The sequence below is a fragment of the Natator depressus genome, chromosome 1, assembly GCF_965152275.1.
Source record: "Natator depressus isolate rNatDep1 chromosome 1, rNatDep2.hap1, whole genome shotgun sequence".
In the NCBI taxonomy this organism is placed as follows: domain Eukaryota; kingdom Metazoa; phylum Chordata; order Testudines; family Cheloniidae; genus Natator; species Natator depressus.
The window spans coordinates 111,048,278-111,067,597 of NC_134234.1; the positions used below are offsets into that span (position 1 = coordinate 111,048,278).

General features: G+C 44.6%; 2 protein-coding genes across 7 annotated transcripts in view; one reads left to right on the forward strand and one right to left on the reverse strand.

The window, feature by feature from the left end:
* Positions 1-242: 242 nt before the first annotated feature.
* SOWAHC (sosondowah ankyrin repeat domain family member C) lies at positions 243-5,771 on the reverse strand. The gene has a single exon (XM_074964271.1). The coding sequence runs from the start codon at positions 5,769-5,771 to the stop codon at positions 4,050-4,052; it is 1,722 nt and encodes a 573-aa protein (XP_074820372.1). The 3' UTR covers positions 243-4,049.
* Positions 5,772-6,135: 364 nt separating this feature from the next.
* SEPTIN10 (septin 10) overlaps positions 6,136-19,320 on the forward strand; it is a 54,369-nt gene continuing 41,184 nt past the window's right edge. For all 6 annotated transcript variants that reach the window (XM_074964321.1, XM_074964303.1, XM_074964313.1 and 3 more), the window contains exons 1-3: positions 6,136-6,269; positions 16,147-16,264; positions 17,460-17,655. In XM_074964321.1, the coding sequence (XP_074820422.1) occupies positions 6,240-6,269; positions 16,147-16,264; positions 17,460-17,655 (344 nt within the window). In that variant the 5' untranslated portion in view covers positions 6,136-6,239. The remainder of the gene's footprint in view (positions 6,270-16,146; positions 16,265-17,459; positions 17,656-19,320) is intronic.

Sequence of the window (19,320 nt, forward strand, 5' to 3'; positions counted from 1 at the left end):
TAGGATCAGGACCATTATTTAGGTATATTTGTCCTTCCAAAGTCAGTTTTGATTGCACAGAAACAGCAGGTTCATGGCAGCAGTTAAGAGGCCAGTCCTATCTAGCATGGATAACTTCAAGGGCACTTTGATGAACTTTAAAAAGTGAACTATTCAAGAGTACTTAATAGCCAGCAAAAATTGTTACTGTCTTACAAAGAAGAGACTGTATTTCCCCACCACTTGCTAGTGCTTCAAGAGTTATATCCCATCAGTTATCTTGGTGATTAAAAGCAAAAAAAATAGTAATGGTTCTACAGACCAATCTGAAAATAGCAAACTGATACACAGTATATACTAATTGTGTGTACAAACACAAATAAGTTAAAGCAAAAACACAACTCACTGGCATTTGTTTATTTCAGTAAAATTAAAGTTTGACTTCTGCAGATTCTTCGCTCAAATATCCATTCAGATAAACACCCATAAAAAAAAACCTTGTATTAAAAACTGACAGGCATCCAGGCCTCTAATATTTCAGGCAAAGATGCAATACAAGTGATCAAATGGTTAAGTTACAGGCTTGCTGCATCACACTATCATAAAAACTGAATAAAGGATAAACATTCAATATTTCAAGTGTACCATTAAAAAAAATGACTAGTAAGTGCTACAGTTTTTTTGTACCATACAAATTGTTTTAGTTCAATTCACATCTTCCTCAGCAATATATTTGCTAATTCAAATACATACATTTAAGAGTACCAGTAGACTATGAATATCCTGAAACAAGGGTATCAAGAGTAACAACCTTCCCCACAGAGAAACTTGTTTTAGCTCAAATAAAAGGAGTGGAATGTGAAAGCCAAGAGGTGAAATAAGAGTCTTTAGTCCGATAGCACAAGCAGAAATTTGATTAGCTAGCCATTTGGAATAACTACAGTAGAACCTTGCTAATTTTGCACTTTTACTCACCATAGTGTACCAAGAGCGTGTGCCACCACAACTCAGATTTTCTAGTGTTGTGGGAAGGTCTCATACCACTAAGACTTCATTACTTTTGTAGACATATTACATTTACTAGTGTGTTGTGACGTATCAAATTAAAACTAAACTGTGAATTACATCGCGATGCACATTTACCAATTGTCAATTTCAGTAATTTTTACTGGTTCTCCGACAAATTGTGGTTCTTCACAATTTGAAGAGTGCTGCAGTAGTCCAAGATCTCAGTCTAAAGAATTTCCCCTATCACCAACAGAATACCAATTCAAGATTCTATATTTTGTGCAATTCTTTATCAGATCTAGACTTGAAAAGCTCAACACCTGACTCAGTCAAAATGAAAGTTACACAAGGCTTCGTAAGTGCTACACTAATGGTTAATACAGTCAAGATTTGGAAATAGGTAGTAGCAAGAAATGTGTGCTCACTTGGGAATATAGTGCTCAAGGAGCCTCAAGCTAGAATCTTGTAAATGTAACAACCTTCAGCTTGCTTTACAGAAAATTTAGTATAAAGATTATATTTCTCTACTGCAGAAAGTAGAAGGGGCAAGTACCTAGTTCTCAAGTGCACTTCCCTCTTTGAAACATCCAGTTCTTGTTGCACCAAGTTTATACTGGCAGGAAAAGACTGAGGGCAGACTGTTAGCTCTGCCCCATATGCATATGAACGAAAGTGCTTTTCAGGACTGAATATACCCATGTTTGTAGTGTACAATCAAAAGTGAAGGCACATGGAATTTTATATTATAAAATTAACACCTCCCCATGATTTTTAGTGTTTCTGAACAAAAACAAATGACCTGAACCTAAATAATGTATAAAATAGATTAAACTGCTCATCAAGGTCATTTTTTCTCGTAACAGTTTGGCATAGTATTAATTGCCTACCTATGTGACTATCATAGCTTACTCAGGTCAACAGTCATGCAAATACTGGGAAGTGATCTGTGGCAAAGTCCTCTCCCCCACATCTATTGTAGGTTTCAGAGTAGCAGCTGTGTTAGTCTGTATTTGCAAAAAGAACAGGAGTACTTGTGGCACCTTAGAGACTAACCAATTTATTTGAGCATAAGCTTTCGTGAGCTACAGTGAGCTGTAGCTCACGAAAGCTTATGCTCAAATAAATTGGTTAGTCTCCACGGTGCCACAAGTACTCCTTTTCTTTTTATCTATTGTAGGCACTCATGCTATTGCAACCAAAATGCAGAAAGCTGTCAACACGAGAAAGCACAGATCTTTCAGGAGCAACTCCCCTAATATACAGATTTCTAGCCCTTGCAGCATGCAGTTAATTAGTGCCTCAGATTTAGATTTTATGCATTTCTAAAGTCATATACTCTTGGTAAGATTTTACAAATATGCACATACATTACAAGAAAGTGTAACTTAGAAGCATTTTTCACTGGCAGCATTTTGACATTTATGCACGGATGATTCAATGGCCAGCTGCATCCATGATACAGCTCTTTTTGAAGAACCTTATGTTAAAATAGCCTATGCCTTCCAAGATTTGCAGGAATTACTGACCTGAACAGCAGAGAAACCAATAAAGTTCTGTAGACTGTATAGAACAAATTTAGAATAGACCTGTCTCAGGTGGAGAATTTCCAAAACAATTACTTTGGGAATTTCCAGTACATTTGTTTGTATTTTGTAAGACAGGAAGGATTTTGAAGTTTCAAACTAAAGATTTCATTTTTAGTTAAATCAGTTTTACTAGAGAGAGTCAGAATGTGAATGTTGCCCCCACTACTTTAAAAAAAAATAATCAGAAAGTCTCATTAAGCAGCTTTTACTCAATACACCAAACAAACAGGGACACAGGTGGCCTTAGAAAAGAGTTCCTAGGTCCTTCACCCTACCACAGTTTGTAAGCATTTCAGCATATACTACACTGAAGGAGCTAGTAGATACTACAGCACACAAATTATTGAATGCATAGAACAGTACTATTGCATTTCAATATCTTATTAGTTTTATGAAGATCTCATGCAACAGCATCTATACTCCTTTTTAAGGAAAAGTGATTTTTTTGGATGAGATGTATGGCATAATTACTTAGTTTTACATGAATAAATGATAATCAACTGTAAATGTGTTGCTATTACTCTAGTGTAGTGTTGGCAAGACAGACCAAAGATCAATAACTCATATGGCACTAGATTTAGTATTTGAGAGTTCACAGTGATTATAAAAGTAAAATTGCTTTGATACAGAACTCAATTAGCAGTTATTGAATGTATAAAAAATTAAAGACCTTTCATTCACACTACTATATTCTGCATTAGCATTCCAACTCTATTAGAGTTCAGTAGTACCTCAATTAAGCAGCAAAGACTTACATCATGCTTAACTATACCTTTTGTAAGCCATCCCATTGACTTCCATATTTGAATTATGTCATTTGAACAGGTAAAGTTAAGACTGATCTTAAGTCTTTGAGGACTGAAGCCCAAATGTCTACAGAAATCCTGACACCGGTCACGTGTTGTACTTAACTATTTAATCATGTGGTATTGCCATTAGAAAAAGAGAGAGACTTTAAAAATACATGAATGTATTGACAAAATCCTACTTAAATAGATAGCTGTCCATGAAGAGTTGTATATAGTACCGAAATGTAAAGTTTTGAATTCTCTCTTTTGTCTCCCCTCCAACTCACTTTAAAACCAAGTATAAACACATGTTTCCAGACCCTGATGCCTAGCTTCTAAAAAGAGGAGGCCCACAGATTTTACATACCCAGTACTTCTTTACAGACCCACTGCCCCTGGCTGTACTTGCAAGGAAATAGCTCTTAAGTATGGGGAGCCCCCATTGCTTGGCTTGGAGCAGCTATTTTCTGGAAATTGCTAAATCCCAAGAGCCCTGCAGATGTTTACACTTAAAACAAAATATTTTGCTTTAACTTCCGAGTTTCATTATCTGCCGAAGAATGCATGAGTCTGGATGAGGGATGGTCACTCACACACAGCTGCAAACACCACCTCTCTTCTGCACTACATGTTCAATGGGTTCAGGAGCATGTCACACCCCTGATTTAGATACTGCTTGTCTCCCTGCTTATCCGAAGACATTGGATTTAGGTCTGAGTTTAAAGGACGTTTTCAGTGGCTTCTCCTCCTGCTCCTCCTCTTCCTCCTCCTCCCCTCTGAAAGAGGGGGTAGTGTGGATGATCTGGGTGCGGAATCGGATTTTGTTGAGCCGTGGTTTCATCCTGCCACTGTTTGAGGCTTTCCTGCTCATCTCCTTGCCCTTGCCCAGGGCTGCTGCCCCCTCGCCGGATTCAGTCTCCTCGCCCTGCCCCTGGTGGTGGTGGGAGAGTTTGTAGGCAATGAGGTTGGAGGGGAGTACCTTGGAGAGCCTCCAGCGCCCGCTCCCGTTCCCCACGGCGCCCTCGCCCTCCTCCTGCAGGGCCCCCACCAGGCTCCGCATCTCCTCCGTGGTGCTCTGGCTCAGGTAGTTGGAGGCCTTGCGCCCGCTGTAGTCCCTCACGTCCACGTCTGCGTCGTAGGCCCCCACGAGCAGCTTGACCACTTCCAGGTGGCCGTGCATGGCGGCCAGGTGCAGCGCCGTGTACCCGCCGCTGGTGCGCGCGTTGATGTTGATGGGCAGCCGCTGCTTGTGCGCAAAGTTGACGAGCATGGCGAGCAGCTCCTGGCGCCCATGCTTGGCGGCCCAGTGCAGGCAAGTGAAGCCGGTGATGAAGTCGCGCTTGGAGAGCAGCCCCGGTTCGCAGCTCAGCAGCCCCTCCAGGCTCTCCCACCTGCCGTCCGCGGCCGACAGCATCCAGGCGTGCTCCAGGGGGTCCAGCGCTACCGAGCTCCCCGCGCCGCTCTCTTCCTCGGCGGAGGAGGAGGCCAGCGAGGCGCTGTCTGAGTCCCCGCCGCGGGCTCGGGGGGCCCCGGGGAAGAAGCTCCTTTTCAGCTGGGGGGAGCTGCCCATCATCAACTCGCGGAAGTTCTTGCGGCTGGACCTGGGGGTGGCGCCCCCGCCGGAGCTGCCCGGCGAGCAAGGGGAGCCGGAACCGGCCTCGGCCCCCTCCTCTTCGACAAGCCGGGCAGGGGGAACCGGCTCCTCCCCGCCGTGCCCCGGCTGCAGCCCCCGGGGCACGTTGCGCCGCGAGCTCCTCTTCCTGCCGCCGCCCGGGGGCGCCTGGCCCAACCGGGGCAAGTCGCTCCTGCTCCCCGCCTGAGGCGGCTGCTGCGGGCAGCTGGGGGGGCCCTTTCCCTGGAGCGCCCCATCCTCGGGGTCCGGCTTCCCCGGGGCAGCGGGCGCGGTTTCCCGCGGCTGCCCCCCGGGACAAGGCGAGGAGTCCCGGCTCCGCGGTGCCGAGTCCGCCTCCTCGTCAGGGGTCACCGCGATGCTGGGCAGCGGCTCCGGCGCCGCCGGGGGATCGAGGGGGGCGGCGTCCTCGATGCTGGGCAGCGGCTCTGGCCCGGGCGCCGCCGGGGGATCGAGGGGGGCGGCGGCCTCGCTGCCGCCGGGATCGAGGGGCTGGTCACCGGGTGGCGAGTCCTGCTGGTCCGCAGCCGGGGTCCCCGCGGGCCGGTAGCGCCGCCGCAGCTGAACGTACTTGGCGCCGGAGCCGGGCTCCAGGTGCACGGTGGCCACGGCGTTGACCAGCTCCTTGAAGCGCTGGCGGGCCCGGGCGCGGCGCTCCGGCTCCGGCGGGCTCAGCCAGCCCCGGAAATGCTCCAGCAGCTCCGCGTTCCGCGCCCGCCCGCCCCGCGCCGCCAGGAACCGCAGCACCGACTCCGGGCTCAGCACCGGCTCCTCGGCCATCGCGCCCCACGCTCAGCGCGGCCCCAACCTCGCCGCGTCCTGCGGCGGCTCAGGGCGCGGCGGCCGAGCGCTCCCCGCCCCTCGGTAATGCGGCACCGGCAGCATCTCCCGGCGGCGGTTCAATCAGTGCGGCGGCTCGCGCCCCATTATACGGGCGGGGCGGGGGGGGGTGTCAGGGACCGTCCGCTCCCAGCTCACGTCACCTCCGAGACTCCAGCCCGCAGCGTGCGGGGATTGCCCCGGGCCAGGGGTGCGAAGCGACTGCAGCGCGGCCCCTCCCCTCGGGCCGCCCCCCGTGACCCCACCCCCCCTGCGCCACGCCCCTCCCCGCCCGTTTGCTTGGCCCCGCCCCCTCCCCCTCCCCTCTCCCCGCGCGCGGACCCTCCGGCTGCGGCCGGTTACATTCCAACCGCCTGGAGCTTCCCGCGCGTCGCGCCCCTCCCCCTTCTGCGGCGGCCGCCCGGTGTCATGGCTTCCTCCGAGGTCGCTCGGCAGCTGGTGAGTCCCGCCCGGGGGCGCGTGAAACTTTCTCGTCTCTCTCTCTCTGCCCTGCCCCCGCCCTCCCCTCCGACCGCACCCGAAAAACTTCCTCCGCCGGGCCAGGCCGCAGAGACCCCGGCCCGAGCCGCGCCCGGCCCCTTCCCCCCGGGCTGAGCGCGTCATGCCGGCCCCAGGCTCCCCCCCCGCCCAGTCACCGTCCGCCACAGCCCCTTGCCCCCACGGTCCCTGCTCCCCCCCGCCCCCGCCGAGTCACCCACAACGAGCTCGTGAAACGCCCCCGAGGGAGACTCGTGTGTGGCGAGCTCGCGGCGAGGGGCAGGGGCAGGGGCAGGGGCGGGGTGCAGGGCATAGGACAGGGTCAGGGTTTTGCCCTTCGGTTTCCATCCCAGGATCTCAAAGCCCCTTACGCGCCGCTGGGCGATGGAGGCCCGCAAAGCGGGCGACTCCCCCGTTCAAATCAGTGTTTTGTTGTAAAAGTCTGGGAAGACTCCGGGCTGTGCCCTCAGAGCTGTCCTTCCACGTTATGAGCAAACCAAAGGAGGGAAGCGTCGGTCGGCGTGACACCGTGCTGCATTAGCTTAACTTTTATTCTTTCTGAATGCTTCCTTTTCGCTCTAGACTGAGGTGGAACTTTAAATTTGTTGTTAGCAAGTCGAGATGAGGGGAAAAAAAAAAAGCTTATGAACATTGATTCACATAAGAACCATGAGTTTGCTTCAACTGTACTTACAACAGCTTTCACTTGTGACTGCTTTTACATTTGTCCAGGCAAAAATGCTAACAGCAAGGTAGGGTTATGAATACTTATTAAAATATGTAATTACTTCAGAAGTATTTAAAAAGTGGCCATCTTGAAAACGGTCAATTTGGGAGCCATCCAGACATAGGAACCAATCCAGTGCTATTCAGATTACCAATCATGCAGCATAAATTTATAAAAAGAAGAGGAGTACTTGTGGCACCTTAGAGACTAACCAATTTATTTGAGCATAAGCTTTCGTGAGCTACAGCTCACGAAAGCTTATGCTCAAATAAATTGGTTAGTCTCTAAGGTGCCACAAGTACTCCTCTTCTTTTTGTGAATACAGACTAACACGGCTGCTACTCTGAAACCATAAATTTGTAGTTAGAGTATCTGCTATCCATAATGGTTGCGAACTGTAGCTCCCAAACAATGCACAGACATACGTTTGAATAAAAAAAATCCCCCAAATAATTTCTAATAATGAGCAAATTTGTCAATTTATTCTCAGTTTATAGGTAAAATTGTGAACAGAATGAGTATCATGCCATAATCCTGTACTGAATCTGTGTACGAGGCCCATACACCTGCATGTCTGTTGACTACAGTTTGCAGGCTCTGTCAGCGTTCTAAAATTATTACTAGGAGATCCCATTCTGAGGCTTTGTCTTGCTCAAAATGGCTGAGAGTTGCTGCATATTTACAACAACAACAAAAATCTAATAGTCTTGGTTATGTGTTCACATGCTTCAAGGAAAACCTTGCTCTGCATCCTGGCAAATCCTGTCAACTTTCCACTTCTTCCTTGTTCTTCAGATACACAAATCCCAAACTTGGCCCAGATTCACTTTTATTTTTGATGTAGTGAATAATTTGACAGGTTTCAGAGTAGCAGCTGTGTTAGTCTGTATCCGCAAAAAGAAAAGGAGTACTTGTGGGACCTTAGAGACTAACAAATTTATTTGAGCATAAACTTTCGTGAGCTACAGCTCACTTCATCGGATGCATGCAGTGGAAAATACATGCATCCGATGAAGTGAGCTGTAGCTCACGAAAGCTTATGCTCAAATAAATTTGTTAGTCTCTAAGGTGCCATGAATAGTTTGATTAGCTCATCACATAAAGACACATCTTCTGCCCTGTTCCATCTCGGGTGTTGCTTTGTTAGGGACATGAGGGACACCAAAGTGGCCTAAATAACCAGCTGGGGATTTGTCTTGTTTAGAGGAATCCCTGGGTAGAGTTTAGTTGGCTGTTCTTGTGCTTTTCTGCCACATGAGGCATTTTGAAAGGTGTGTGACCAAAGTGCTGAATGCTTATGATCCTTGGCTGTTGGATAGTCCCTGGGGGCCGTTGTAGTGACATAGATTAGAGAAGTGTTGTGGTAGAATTGTGCCCTGATTACTCCCAATCGGAGAAGTGCGAAGTCTTTTTTCCTTCACTTTCCAGACTTGCCCCTAGATTCAGTGCTGAACACTGCTTCGGTCCATCCAAAAGAAGTAGCCCATTGCGTTCCATTTTGTGAATATTTAATTATGCTTTATATTGCCTTATTGGGATCCAGGAAGTGGGCGGGCAAAGCCCGCCCACTACTAAAGGATCCCCCCCAGCCTAAGGGGGGGGTCCACAGAACCTGGAATACCAAGTAATTACGGGGGACAACTAATGAACAACAGGGACGGGAGTGTGGTCAAAGGGTCAAACGAAGGGAACCGGACGGGGACATCGAGCAGAGGACCCCGGAGAGCGCCCACTGCTCCTCAAAGGCATCAAGGGAGTCAGTGGACGCTGCCCAGAGGAACTCTGCCCGGAGACGTGAACGGACAGAGGATCGGAAATAGGCCCCACAGTTGCAGGAGATTCCATCAGCCAACCTCCTCACCCTGGTTTTATAGATGGCCACTTTAGCCAGGGCCAGGAGGAGGTTGACTAGGAGGTCCCGCGACTTAGTGGGGCCACGGACAGGGAGTGCGTAAATAAGGAGGTGAGGGGAAAAGTGCAAACAAAACCTTAACAAAATATTCGTGAGGAGCCGGAATAGGGGCTGCAACCTGGCGCATTCCAGGTAGACGTGTGCCAGGGTTTCCCTCATGCCGCAAAAGGGGCAGGTGTCCGGGATTGGGGTGAAACGCGCCAAGTACACACCCGTGCTCACGGCCCCATGAAGGAGCCGCCAACTGATATCCCCGGTGGGCTTCGGGACTAAGGTGGAATATAGGCTGGCCCACCGGGGCTCCTAACCCTCTAGAGGTGGCAGGAGGTCCCGCCACTTTGTGTCAGGGCAGGACGTGAGGGTGAGGACGTGAAGGGTGTGGAGCACGAGTATGTAGAGATGTTTCTTTGGCGCGGTCTGGAACCGGACCGGCTGCAGCTCACGGAGCTGGCTCACGGTGAAGGGGCGGGGGGATCGGTCGGGTCCACGGGGCAGGGGCCCGATGAAAAGGTCCGCAGGGCCTGGGGTGGAGGGTGGGCGGGGCGCACCCTCTCGCAGGACCCGGTCGAGGTAAACCCGAGCAGTGGGCAGCAAAGCGGCCCTCACCTCCTGAAGTACGCGCAGGGGAGTACAAGGTCTGGAGAGCCCCGTGCGCTGAGCGAGCGTCAGGGGATCCAGCCAGTCTCCCTGGTCGTAGTCCAGGAGGTCTCCGATTGCAGTTTTATATTGCATGTTGTATATAGCATTCTGTATAGAAAGAATTATAGAGGGAGTAAATTAGAGAACAAAAGTTTCACAGGCTGGACTCATGACTCTTTTATATGAGCAGAAGGGAAAAACTGCAAAAGACTAGCATAAAAGAAGAGTTGAAATTTAAAAGATAAATATGCCACATAGTATTCTTGTGGGTTAACTACACTGAGAGGGGATTTGAAAAAATGCAGTATCAGCAAAAATGAAATGTGATGGGGATTTAACATTTATCAGTAGGCGTACAGATTTGGAGAGGCAAGAGAATTCTAGATAGGGCAGCACAAGCAAACAAACATTACACAGGAGAATAGCAGGGAGGGGAGGGGACCAATATAAAAATGGATGGGACAAGTTCGAGGGTAGTTTGGAAACACAATTTTAGATTGGATTGTAGATATTATAGTTAGAGGGAAGTGGAGACAAATAGTCTAATTTCTCAAATTAACAAATAGTAGTAAAGTGCTCCAGACAATTTTAATTGAATGGGGTTGGCATTCAATCTTCACAGAAAAACAAACATAAAATTTCTAGGAGAATTTCATCGTGATTCAACAAAGGAATTGTATAAATTACCAATACATAATATGAATAGAATTGTAAGACTGCTTATGATGCAAGTGTGTAAAGTACTGTAGCTATACCTGAAAGAAAACAAACTAGAATAATTGAAGATGAACAATCCTGCAGCAGGAATTGCTACAGTTCTTCTTTAGAATAGAAACTTGTCTTCAGTGTTGTTCAGTATAGTGGGAAAGCTTGTTGTTTAGAAGTTATTAGGATTTGAAAGATACGTTGTAGTTAACTTATTAGTCTTTTAAGTATAACAGACAATTTAAATAACTGCACTCCTGCCCCTTCCTATAAATACTTGTATGATATAGTTGAGTTGTAACCAAAAACTGATGTTTTCATAGCTCACATATTGCAATTTTGTTGAGAAACGACATTTGCCCAACAATTTTCTAAAGCAGTTAAGTCAGTAATACTGCCATTTTACAATTTTATAAGTTAGTCTGCTTGTAGGTGCGTTATGTCCCATCCTACTTGACTGCTAACTTTTTTCATCCATTGGAAAACCAGGTGATAATGGAGTTAAGACTCTGAAGAAACCCCCAAACTTATTACAGGGTTGATCAAATACCACAGAGTTCTTCTTGGGGTATGTGTCTGTGTGGGTCCCGCTGTAGGTACACATGTGCCACGTGTTGTATGAGATCAAAATCTGATAGCAGTGTCCGTTAGACTTGCAGCTGCCTCCATGTGCTCCTGTTGAGGGAAGAAAGTACAGAGTGATCACAACCATCCCTCTGTTCCCTTCTTACTACATATGGGAACAAGTAGTGTCCGCCCACTACCCTTAGTGGAATTTAACTTCAATTGCAAATTAGGTAGTTAAGGTTAACTCCCTTTAAAGTATTTTTCCCCCTGGTACATCCCCTTAAATTTTATTTGTCTCTCTGCTTTCTCTCCCTCTGCACATGCCAAAATGGTAGATTCAAAGCCCTTGGATTTCAACCCATGTCAATCCTGAATGGATTAATTCCATTCACTGACAGCCACAGCTACTCTCTGTTTTGTCTCGGGGAAGCGGTGTGCAAGACTGCTCAGTAAGAATGAGGCAGTCCAGAGACATTCAGCTGAAGCTATATCTCCTCAAGAAATGTATGAGAAGAACGTGAGACCCTAGGCGCCAATTCCGTGGAGCTGGAACATCCAACGGCAGCCCCCCTACCAGAATCTCCCCCTCTCCCCAGTGCCTCCTGCCCGCCGGCAGACCCCATCAATCAGCACCTCCCCTTCCCTCCCAGCGCCTGCTGCAGATCAGCTCTTTTGCGGTGTCAGGAGGCGCTGTGGGGGAGGAGCAAGGGCGCAAGGCGCTCAGGGGAGGGGGCAGAACTGGGCGGGAGCGGAGAGGGAGTGGGGAAGGGGTGGAGTGGGGATGGGGCCTGAGCGGAGCCGGGGGCATCCCTCCCCCCAGCAGATTAGAAATTCGGTGCCTATGTTTGAGACCGCAAGGGGTGAGGATCAATATACAAAACTGATCAGACATCTGATAAGTCTCTGTCAGCTAGTACCCCTGCCAGGCAGCATGCAACATCCAAGGTTGGTACCTGTAAAAAATCCTCTGCGTTGTCAAGTAGGGATCCAGCATCAAGGAGTACCCCGATACCAATTACCACCCTTACACAGAAGACTGTTACCGTTTCCTTGCTGAAGCAAGGAAAAATCGAAACACTGGGATGCGCATGGCTCCCGGCACCAGTCCCTTTCTTCCCATAAATAGAGGCCCAAATCTTTGCTCTTCAGGGAACAAGTGCACTAAGCCCACTCCTCAAACAGACAAGTGATGTGGGCTCAGGCTCTGGCTCAGCACCAGAGAAGCACAAGCCATGCTCAGTAATTAGGTATGTTTCCAAACACTGACATTGACACTGGCATTGACGCTGGCACCGAGATTGTCACCATCGATGGAATCTTTGTTGGTAGGGCTGATTCTATGTTGGAGAAGATAAACTATGACCCAGGCATCACCACTGGCACCAGTGTTTCTACACTTGGTACTGGTGTGTGTTTCTGAACTTTCAGTACTGAGGTCTCCTCAGTCCTCAGTGCTGCCTCTCAGTGATGTTTATTCTTCATCTCCATCACTAGGACACACCTTCTGTTCTTCATCCAGCAGGGAGCCTTTCATCTCTCAGATCACCAAGGTGAGAGTTTCTCTACAAACCAGAGACACTCAAGAGTCCAAGTGTATCCACCTCTGGCATGGCAATGGCCAGGTCAACCCTATCAGAACCAACCTTACCAATATAATGCACCATCTTCTCTTTGGGGCATACTGGTGACCTCCATTGAGAGCATCTAGGAGCCAGTCTGCTTCCTGTTGTTCAAGGAGGCATAGAGGGATCTTGATCTCCTTTTGCATGCCTTTGCCAGACCCTTTCCCACAGATGAGGAAGAATAGCAGTATTTTTTTGGTCATGGCCTAAGCTACACCAAAAAGCCCAACTAACAAACGTTTTAAAATGTTAGGTTATGTTTGAAGACATTAGTTACATTCCTACTTTAGACAGAGAAAGGCTTGGTCTACACATTTTTTTGTACCAGTATGATTATTTGGACTAGGGGTGTGCTTTTTTTTTTATTATTATTTTTTATTTTTTAAATGAAGTAATTGTACCAGTACAACCCCCTTGGTGTGGTTTCAGGTTATACTTCTATAAAGGTACATATACTAGTATATCTTCTTTCCCTTCCGGTATGGGAATAAACGCCATTATTTTGGTGTAAGGCATCTTTATATCAGTATAACTGTGTCCACACTGGGGAGGGTGTATACTATTTTAACTGTAGTGGTATAGTTAAAGCAGTACAAATTTTGTGTTTAGACAAGTCCAAAGAGAGTGTTTACCATTAATAGCTGCAGTGAAACTGAAACCAAAGAGTCAGCAGGCGGGCCTGTGTGTGGACAAGAAAGTGGGAGGAAGAATACATGTTTGGTATTGCAGTTGGACCCGCTCAAAAGATCCTTCTAAATACCAGCACAGGAGAACAAAATCTTTTCAACTGTTTTTCAATTCTAAAGAATTACATTACTTTTTTTTTTTTTTTTTTTTAAAGTCTGTTTATTCACATCTGAAACTGGTAACATAGCAGAATTTTCTGATGCATTCTTGATCCATTGCTGATTTTGCACCTTCAGCAGCTGATGCTATTTAAAGAGTGTTCTGCTAGAAAGAAGAAGATAGGATGATCTTGTGGATAAGGGGCTAGGCTGGAACTTGGGAGATCCAGGTTCATTTCCTGGCTCTTTCACTTTTTCTCTTGGAGTGTATACAAATCAATTAATGCCATCTGTGACTCATCTGTAACATGAAGACTTCTCTATTGCACAAGGAAGTTGTGAAAATAAATCCATAAATGTTTGAGGCTTCAGATAACTGTACACATCTGTGCAAATATTTTATTAGTTAAATTTGTCCATATACTGGTTCTGAAATCTGTTTTACAAGTTACTCATTCTCATATCTCACGTCTGAAATGAGATTTTGTACCTTGTGGATTTATACTCTAAGAATAATAATATGAAAATCTAATTTCCATTCATAATTTATGTACTGAGTGAAGATAAGAAATATAGTAAATATGTTGTACCCATATAGTTACATTCTCAAATTTGCTGCTGTTCCAAGAATTCATGTATCCGAAGAAATTTTGAAAATGATATAAATATCTCTGGCAGAAGTTGAGCCACTCAGTTTCCTGACCAAAACACTCATCTACAAGTATCTGATGTGGCAGAAGTTCAAGGACTCAAGGAAATAAGCCAAATTGGACTTCTGATATGAACTACATAACACTGCTGTAGTCAAAGTTTTTGTTGTGTAGTGAAGTATGGTTATATTTAGGAAATTAATCATTAAAAGGCATCCTGTTGTTGCACATGTTTACTATACTTCAGTGCCATTATCCGCTTTGCAGTGAAAATTTGTTCTATTCAGTCATCTTCATTGTTAATGAACTTGGAAGCTGAATTCATCATCTGGAATACTTTTAATTTTTTTTATTTTTTAAACTAAAAGGTACCAGATTGACAGCTATAGAGACTGGGTCCTCTATTTTTCTACTGAGCAAGTACAGAAAGTCCATCGGTAGCTTTCTCTATGCGACTCTGTTGATGGTTTCAAATCCTGACATAGATGGATTGGTGCCATTTGTTGTTGTGTTTTTGTAGACATTTGTCCACTGAGACTGTTAGTGACTTATGCAACATAGCAAACAGTTGCATGGTAATTTAGGGCACAACTAACATAGTCGGGATTTAGGCCAATGACCAGGATATGAAAGACATGATATCCCTCTACAATTGTGCTGAGACTCTAACATCCTCTGTGTGTCTCAAATCTTAATTGTTGGTGTTATGAAGAAATAATATAGCTTGATTTTTGTTCATATGTTTTGTATCTTCAGTTTTGTTAGACAGAAGTGCTGTTCTTGTGTTCACCTTCGTGGCTTATATAATCTTGTCTTTTATGTTGCCTGTTGTCCCCTCTGCTCCATCAGGGACTCCATGTCCCATTTGTTTGTTTCAACACCTATCTCTGTCTCTTTTTTTATATTGGCTCCCACACATTGGAGTGCCTTTCCTGAGGTATTTTGTCATTTTCTCTTTTTCAGATTGTGACTATATTTGAACTTGTTTTCAGTTAATACCATGTTAATTTTAGAAGCATCATGTTCAATAGTCCTAAAATGTAGTGTTTTCTCCTTAAATTGTTTTTGTCTATGTACATTTTTCCAGCACTATTAGTCTAATATGGGAATGAGAGTAGCCTTTAGCCTCACACATGAAAATCAAGAAGAGAATGAATAAATATTTAAATTATTATAAGAGATGTGTGCTAGAAAGATTCAGTGCAGTTTCATAAGTACTAAACTAACATCAAAAGGCCTGACTGAAATATGTCCAAACACATTCAGTGTAAAGGATGACACTTTTTTCCCTGAGCTTCTAAATTTAAATAAAAATCCCCCAAACTTAGTGAAGTAGGCAAAGGCTAGAATGTAAACCCAGGTTAAGGTTAAGTCTTAGGATGCTGGCTGTATTGGAAGGCTTAGGGAATTGATAGTGGTTTGATGATTGGAAACATAGGAACACAGAATAACATGGACCTGTGGCTAATCATGGTTTTGTCCATCTGTTTATGCTGACTGGTTGTTTCTTAAATTGCATTTCAGGTTCTACAGTTAATATGTGGAAAAAGAATATTTCCTTTTATTTTAGACTGTTTATGTTAGGCATTTCTCATATACCCATCACCAAGGTATCTAAGTACCAATTCATTATTAAATAATTTAAAAAGAACTATCCACTTCTGGTATTCTAACTACATATGTAATAATATCCATTATATTTTTGATGTATGGATAATTTTACACATTAAAAAGTTCTCACTGCTCACACATTTAGAATACGTTTTTATCTGTGTGTACCTTTCCTCAAGTTTTCAGTCTCTATTTTGAACTCCTGCTGTCTCTCATGTTCTTCTCTGAATTTTTTCTTTATTTTTAGAGGTAAATCAGTGGGATATCCTTCATCCACAAGTTTCCATTTTCATTAGACTAGTGTGCTTTCTTTTGTTTATAGGCTCTGATCTCACAAGTCACTTAAGCATGTGCTTAACTTTAATCATGTGAGTAGTCCCATTCACTTCAGTGGCTTTGATGGCAAATTAGCTGGCTACAGTAAAACTTAACTATTTATGCCATCATTTCACTAAATGAGTTGATACTTATTGTTCCACTGACAGACTTTGCAAACTGTTAATGTTTTCTTCTGTCACTTACCATACCTAAAGAAGAGTTGTAGTTTACTCGTAGATCTCCCTGTTTATCACTGTTAATTGTTTGGCAACACATTTTCTTAAATAATCATTTTTCCACAGCAAAATGATAATTGTCGACCCTTATCTCTGTCTGGCCATGTTGGTTTTGATAGCTTACCAGATCAGTTGGTTAACAAATCCATCAACCAGGGCTTCTGCTTCAACATTCTTTGTATTGGTAAGTAATATACTTTTTTTATTATTGACAGCAGTGAATATTAAGTATTTGACCATAAACTATCTCTTGGCACAAATATTAATTTAAAAAAAGGGGATGACAAGGTTCCTGTTACCTCCTATAAGGAAATGACTGCAATATTGTCCAATGTGATCCTAGGATGTTTTTGCCTTTTTAACTATGAACCATAATGTGCCTCTTTTTATTCGCAACCATCCTTTTGATTATCTTTGTTGTACAGTACTTTCATGATCAGGCTTGAGGATGCCTTAAGTCTTGTTTCATGAGCAACTTCTAGGATTCTTTAAAACTTGTGGTCTACATCGAACTCTTCCCCAAAGGTAAAGTATTTCAGATAACTGAACCCAAGCCACTTCCAGGTCTATAGGTAGGAGATCTTGAAGCATTTTTATACTTATTAATTTTCTGGCTGAATATATTGGAGTTCTTTGGATATACAGGCAGACACACAACCATGCATCTTCCTGAAACCCAACACTGAACTGAGCAAGGGTATAAATAATCTACACCAACCCATAATTGTCCTTCACTTCCTCTCTGTCTATTAGCTGGTGTGGTTGAAGAACAGACCTCCCTATACGCATGGAATAGCTAATCTTAAAACTTGTGTAATATAGTGAAGATGGATAGCTGTGGTTTTACTACTGACTTAATGAAATAGTAAAGTGTTCTTGGTGTTAAGGTTTTCACTCTTTCCCTGTCCCCCACTGATTTTTGCAATGTTGGTGCCTAGGCCACCACAGCAGGCCTATGTAAGCACGCTAAATAATCTTTATTTCTCATTTATAAAACACTAATCCTATTCTAGGATCTTAAGATTCTAGTGAGAGGCACAAAAGGAATTCCCTTACTGCTCAAAGGTGTGTTTTGTTGTTGTTTTCCCTTTGAGTACTGGTAGGTGTGTGTGCATATGTTCTACTTGTCAAGGAATTGAAGGTTTGAGGGAACATTCAAGGTAATGAGGCACTGGCAATTGATTTTTTTGTACAAAACACGTTTACTGGTGCTTCTAAGGGTCAAAAAGAGGAATTTGCTCATATATTTGGAGAAGCCAATGTACAGGTAATTTCTATTTAAACTCTTTTAAGGGGGCAATAACTATAATAACACCTATTATGCTTTGTACAAATATACGCAAATGCAAACTTCTTACTTTTTCTTTTAATTTTTTTAGGGGAGACTGGAATTGGAAAATCAACCTTGATAGATACTTTGTTTAACACCACTTTTGATGACCGCGTATCAACACATTTTCAACCAAATGTAAGACTCCGAGCTCAGACGTACGAACTCCAGGAAAGCAATGTTCGGTTGAAACTGACCATTGTAAATACAGTGGGATTTGGTGACCAGATAAACAAAGAAGATAGGTTAGTGTTTCTTTGCGTGGTAAGAATTTGATTATGGAAAATAACCTTGTCTTGAACTGTGGAGTCTGAGAGTAGGCTTTTCAAGTTAGGTATGTGATTAAGAAAAATGTGTGGTACAAATTACATATGTACTCCAGATATTTAATTATACATTTTTCCACGTAATTAATTGATTGTATTTTCTTCTTGTCAAGCAAATCATTTGAGAAATCAACATTTACTCTGCCCTCATGTGTTCATGGCTTTATAATGTGTTACAAATTATATCAATAAAATATATAATAGTGATGGGCATTTTTTGAACTTTCATATAATTATACAGATAGTAAGTTACAGTACAATATGTTCTCTACAGAGTTGTGTTTTTAAGTTTCAGTGGGATCTACAAAACAATGTAAATTGGAAGAAAAATCATCTGGATTTTTTAAATGTAGGTATATTTGAAGTTGAACAGCGTATTTAGAAGATGGAGCATTACACAGCTAGTGAGTGTAGAGTTTTCTTTTCTGTCAGTTCAGTTTATGAATATTTAAATTCATCAATTATTGTACTGATTTTCTTCAGACTTTTATTGGAATGACCAGTACTATGAAGCATTTTAAATAATAATTTGCATTATTTAAGAGCCAAGTAGTGTTGGGCATGGATGGAGGTTGTCCATTCACTTCCAGAACATAAATTAACATTAAGGCTACGTTTTAGTCATGGGTATTTTTAGTAAAAGTCATGGCCAGGTCACGGGCAGTAAACAAAAATTCATGGCCCGTGACCTGTCCGTTACTTTTCACTCCAGACTAAAATTTGTGGGGGGAGGGGTACCCGGGGGAGCTGCGGGTGCTGGAGGAGGGCGGCCCGGATGCTAGTGGGGTGGGGGACAGGTGTTGGTGCGCAGCCTGGACCCCCGCTGGTGCTGGAGGGCAGGTAGGCAGTGGTGTGTGGCCCAGGACCCCTGCTGGTGCTGGGGTGGTGGGGGCATGGGTGGCAGGGCCAGCAGGCTCCGCACCTCCTCCTCACCCCCAGCAGCAGCAGAGTTTGGGTGTGGCAGAGGATTGGGGCATAGGATGGTGTGAGGTGGGCTCTGAGTGGCGCTTACCTGGGGGGCTCCCTGGAAACGGAGACATCCCCCTCCCTCAGGTCCTAGGCGGAGGCGTAGCCAGGCAGTTCTGCGCGCTGCCTCTGCCTGCCGGCACCACCCCCGCAGCTCCCACCAGCCGCTGCAGAAGTCACGGAGATCATGGAAAGTCACGGAATCTGTGACTTCCGTGACAAACTCGCAGCCTTAATTAACATTATAGCATAGGATACCAACGAAAGAGTGTTCTGCTAGTGACTTGCCTAGTCTTGCCCATTTCTTTGATGAACAATGTTTAGATGATAAAGAAAAATCTCAGATGCTGATGTTAATGATACGCAGTAAAATATTTCATATTGCAAGCAAGGCTGTCTTCTTCCTCTTTCAAATTCACTTTCCATGTAATTAGTGCCTTTGAAATTTCACCTCCCATGATTTGGTCTACACTCTGTGCAGCAACAGATACTCAGGACCTGCTGCTCTTATGTATACAATAACATAGTTTGAAGATATATTATGGATCATAATTTGGATCATACAAAACAGGGCAAAGAATCTTTAAAATGTAGTTAAAATATAAATCAGATTCTCAT

Excerpts from the sequence above, each read along its gene's own strand:
- SOWAHC (XM_074964271.1), bottom strand. The coding sequence starts at position 5,771 with ATGGCCGAGGAGCCGGTGCTGAGCCCGGAGTCGGTGCTGCGGTTCCTG.